At 50.2% G+C, this 4,588-nt stretch overlaps 1 protein-coding gene across 1 annotated transcript in view; it reads right to left on the bottom strand.

The window, feature by feature from the left end:
* Positions 1-748: 748 nt before the first annotated feature.
* LOC133115354 (protein shisa-8) overlaps positions 749-4,588 on the bottom strand; it is a 41,898-nt gene continuing 38,058 nt past the window's right edge. The window contains 3 exon segments of the mRNA XM_061225223.1: positions 749-1,167; positions 1,170-1,211; positions 4,501-4,549. Coding sequence (XP_061081207.1) covers positions 749-1,167; positions 1,170-1,211; positions 4,501-4,549 — 510 coding nt within the window.

A 4,588-nucleotide genomic window follows, 5' to 3' on the forward strand; every position in this document is an offset into this window, starting at 1 on the left:
GCGGCGCTCCGTGACCACCTTCATACCTGTACAGAATGTCCTTTCCAGTTCCTGCGTCACGGGCCAAGGTTACGGGGGGGGGAAAAGCAGAGGAATCTTATCGTAGCTCTGCGGTCTGACCGGACGGAAAAAAGGCGGAACGTTATCATTCCACCTGGAGCCTGCTCCCCTGGCAGGATACGGATCCCAAAAACGTCCGTGCACGATCTGGGACGTCTTCCCCGCCTTCCCCTCTCAAAGGACATAAGCATTTGTTTCTTTTACGTGATTTGCAAGGGCGATCCTTCACTTGTGCCGTTTTTGAAGCTGATCGGAGAGGCCTGGACCACGACCTCATCCCTGCTGGTGTGGTGGTGAGGAGTCCTGGTGAGGGGGGGGGGGGGGGGTCTTCAGCTGTGACAGGCTCAAAAATGCACCACTCTCAGTACCTGGGGCGGTCGGAGATGGGGGTCCGTGGCACAGGGGTGCAGGGGAGGGGGGCTGGAGAATCGAGATGGAAGATTGATGACGGTTAGACTGAGAGAGGGTGAAGGACTGTAAAATGGGGGGGGGGGGGGGGGGCACTGTTCATGAAACATTACAGGTAAGAAAATCCAGAGGGGGTTCGGCGGGGAGGGGAAAGTTCACATGAATTCTACTCTCTCGCTCCTCCACATCTTCCGTCAAAAAAAAAACCTGAAAGTCGTTTCTCTCTCTCTCTTTCTCTCTCTCTCTCTCTCTCTCTCCCGGGGGGGGGGGGGGTTCGTCCTCACACCGTCACCTCCGTCTTGCTGTTGGTGGGGAGCCCCTTGTTCTTCTGGTGCTGCGAGGGGTGGGGAGCGTGCCCCCCGTACCCCATGGGCTGCGTGAACAGCTCCGGGAGAGTCTCTACACTGTACTGCCGCTTGTTGGAGAAGACCTGCTGCTGCTGCTGCTGCTGGTGCTGCTGGTGGCGGCCTGCGGGCTGCCCCAGGTTCGAGGGCGGCTGCTGGGCGTGACTTTTACTGGGGTCCCAGGCTGTGAAGGCCGAGCTGGAGGTCAGGGGGTGCGTGTTGGTCTTGGAGATCTTGGGCTTGGCCAGCTGGCTGGGCGGGATGGTGATGGCCAGGGGGGCGTGGATGTCCGGCGGCCGGAGGAAGGGCTTGTCCTTGGGGTGGAAGGCTATTGGCTGGAAGGTAGGAGGCGGAGCTGGTGATGGGAATAGTCAATCATAGGGTAGCTCTTGTAGTAGTCTCTGGAGCTCATGTCTGCACGAGAAGGGTTCAAAGAGAGAGAGAGAGAGAGAGAGAGAGAGAGGGATAGGCAGATGTTAGCAGCATGCTAGTCAGTTTCCTTTTCAAGACAAAGCTCAGTTTCATGTCTTCTGAAAGCGCCTGAGAAACCGAAATGTTTAGTGAACAGTAGCAGCTGTGTTCTGGTTTCATACAAACAAGGTGTAAATTAGACCCGGGCGGTGGTAGTACTGTAGTATAGTTTTAGTTATAAATAGTGCTAAATATCAGCAATTATACCAGTGTTTCTATAGCCCCCTCCTAGGGATACTGTGTAAATTGTCATTCCAGTTGAGCTTTTAATTGGCCACTGCAGGTTTGATTGAGCTGCTAATGACTGCTGTGAGTTCCTTTGTGAAAGAAATTCAGTTTGACATAAAACTGCAGTTTGTGCTTGTTTAAATGTGTAAATATATTTTGCGTCTTTCCATATCGCAGAAATACACCGTGGGGCTCCTTCTTAAGAGTGTTTTTGGAGCAATTTGGATAGAAAAATCAAATACAGTATTTCGGGGACTTCCAGACTACCTCTTCCAAAAGATGGGAAATGCAGAAAATATATTGAAATAAAATATATTGCCAAGCTATTTCACAATTCACAATATATGAGCAAATATGCAACTTCCATGCTAAAAAAGATCTTTTTTAAATTATATGATATATGAAATATTTTATCTAAATATTCTTTCAAACAAGTCCATATGTAATAATTAACATAATTAATTTTGCAGCATATTTCTGTAAGGGATGGTTGCTTGCACTTGCATTGGAGTCTTAATCTTAGAGGAAGGAGCCTTCTGCCAAGTTAAATACGCCGAACAACACATTGTTATTTTGCTATTCTGAAGTGGACCGGCATAGTATTACCATATTATATTTCATGTTCGGTGTCAGGAAAGCTTAGCTGCACAGCGCAAGGCATGCCAGTGGCTATCTGAAAGAGCTTCTACGCACAAGAAGAAGAAGAGAAAGAAAGAAGACGTGTCTAAATTACCGTCTCTGAATGGAGGAGAAAAAGAAGCAGAATCGGCCGTGGCCAGCGCGGAAGCGGGAGTTTTTGATCGGGGTAAAAATAGTCTTGGGCTGAAGTGTCTTGTCGGATTAGCGCCGGAGCCGTGAGTGTTACTCCACGAGGTCAAGGCCCCCAGCCCTTAGCCCTCGGACACGAAGAACCTTGTTTGGCTCACTGTTTTGTCATTTATGTTTTTCTTTTATTTATTAAAAAAAAAAAAAGAAAAGTAAATAACGTTTATTTATTTTTTTTTATTTTTTTTTTTTTCCTTTCTGAGATAGACCCTTTCTCTGTTGATCAGGTTTGAGCTCCAGAGAGGAAACTGTCAGGCGGCTGTCAGAGCAGAGCCGTTGTGTTTTCACTCGTACATACAGAACGCTCCAGCGTTCCTTATATCAGGCCCGTCCCTGTGAGGTCCTCATCACTGTTACTGTCCTGGCTGTTGAGCACCTTATAGTCCTGGTGTCGTTAACCGGCTTGAAGCGTGTTGGGGCTCCCTCTTTTCACATCATTTTATTTTATCTTTAAACAGTATGTTCATTTGTAGGAGGGGGGGGGGGGGGGGTGAATGGTTTCGGGCAGATTAACTGGACGCCTGTGTGTGAGGGCGTACCGCTGGGCGAGAGTGTATATCACGCGCTGTCACACCCCCCCCCCCTCACCGTGGCCAGGAACTACAGCCACTCTGGCCGGCGCTCTACGCGGAATTCTGCCCAAAATTGGCTTTGGAGGACTCTTAAGGACACGGAGGAAGAAGTGAACGTAATGTCCTCACAACGACTCCTCATTTGCACAGGTAGTACAGGAAGTGCCCGCAGGGGACAGTGTGTGTGTGTGTGTTTGGATAATGCACAGCAGGGTACCTGTCACCCTCTCCATCCTATTTCTCACCCTCTCTACTGCATCAGTTTCTCCCTCTCTCTCTCTCTCTCTCTCTTTCTCTTACCCGCACCCAAGCGGAAATTCACAGGTCGTTAGCATTTGATTAAGATTTAATTATGTCTGTCCTGATCCAGGCCCTGCTGCTGCACCTGGCAGAAGTTGGCCCGATCCCTCTCTTTCTCTCTCCTCCGCCTCTCCCCCGTTCCCCATCTGCCCTCTCTGTGACTTTGCCCATACACTTCTGTTTATTGCCCCTTTTTATGGGCAATACAGAGGGGGAGGGCAAGATAAGGTCCAGACATGATATGTGTGTGTATCTGTGTGTGAGAGAGAGAGAGAGAGAGAGAGAGAGAGTGTGTGAGAGAGAGAAAGAACGAGTGTGTGAGTGTGAGAGGGAGAGAGAGCAAGCAAGTGTGTGTGTGTATGTGAGACACGAGTGTGTGTATGTGTGAGTGCATTTGAATGAGACTGTGTGTGTGTGTGTGTGTGTGTGTGTGTGTGTGCGTGCACGTGCGTGCGTGCGTGCGTGCATGCATGATTATACATGTACATATGTGGGTGTGTGAATGTAAAAAAAGTGTATGTGTGTGTACGCCTGCGTGTGCATATATGTACACGTGTGTTTCCACCTGTCAGCTCAATCAGTGTCTGTATGTTCACAGGTATTCAGCCGAGGCTGGAGTGTGTGCGTGTTCCCATACTTTATCGAACGGTCGTTCCCACAATGCACCGCAACCTCTGACCAAAGGTCACTGGGATTTTCATCACATGCACGAATGTCAACACGATAAAGTGTCAGTGTTCGGTTAGCCATGGGAACACCCCTCGGACTGAGGGGCGGTGGTGTCTCTCCTCCCTGCCTCTGGAGTGAGGGAGCGATGCTAAAGCTCACCGCGCTGCGAATGAACGGATCAGGCCCTGTGGATGAACAGATCAGGCCCTGTGTATGAACAGATCAGGCCCTGCGTATGAACAGATCAGGCCCTGTGCCTGTAGCACGCAGGGCAGCCTGTAGCGTAGTGGTTAAGGTAAATGACTGGGACAGGCAAGGTCGGTGGTTCGAATCCCGGTGTAGCCACAATAAGATCCGCACAGCCGTTGGACCCTTGAGCAAGGCCCTCAACCCTGCATTGCTCCAGGGGAGGATTGTCTCCTGCTTAGTCTAATAAACTGTACGTCGCTCTGGATAAGAGCGTCTGCCAAATGGCAATAATGTAATGTAATGCAATGTGCCTCCAGTGTCGCCATTCTAACCATTCTAACCAGTCACTTTCACAGGCCGTGTGAAATGACGAATCCCAATCGGGTGCCGTTTTGAGCGGTGCCGAACCGGGCTGGAAATGGACGATTTGGCGCTGCGTGGTTCCAGCTCTGCCGCGGTGCTGATTGAGTGGATCGTCGAACGCTGTGTTATGCGGGGGGGGGGGGGGGGTTGAGTCAGATC

The sequence above is a fragment of the Conger conger genome, chromosome 16 (genome assembly GCF_963514075.1).
Source record: "Conger conger chromosome 16, fConCon1.1, whole genome shotgun sequence".
NCBI classification, from domain to species: Eukaryota; Metazoa; Chordata; class Actinopteri; order Anguilliformes; family Congridae; genus Conger; species Conger conger.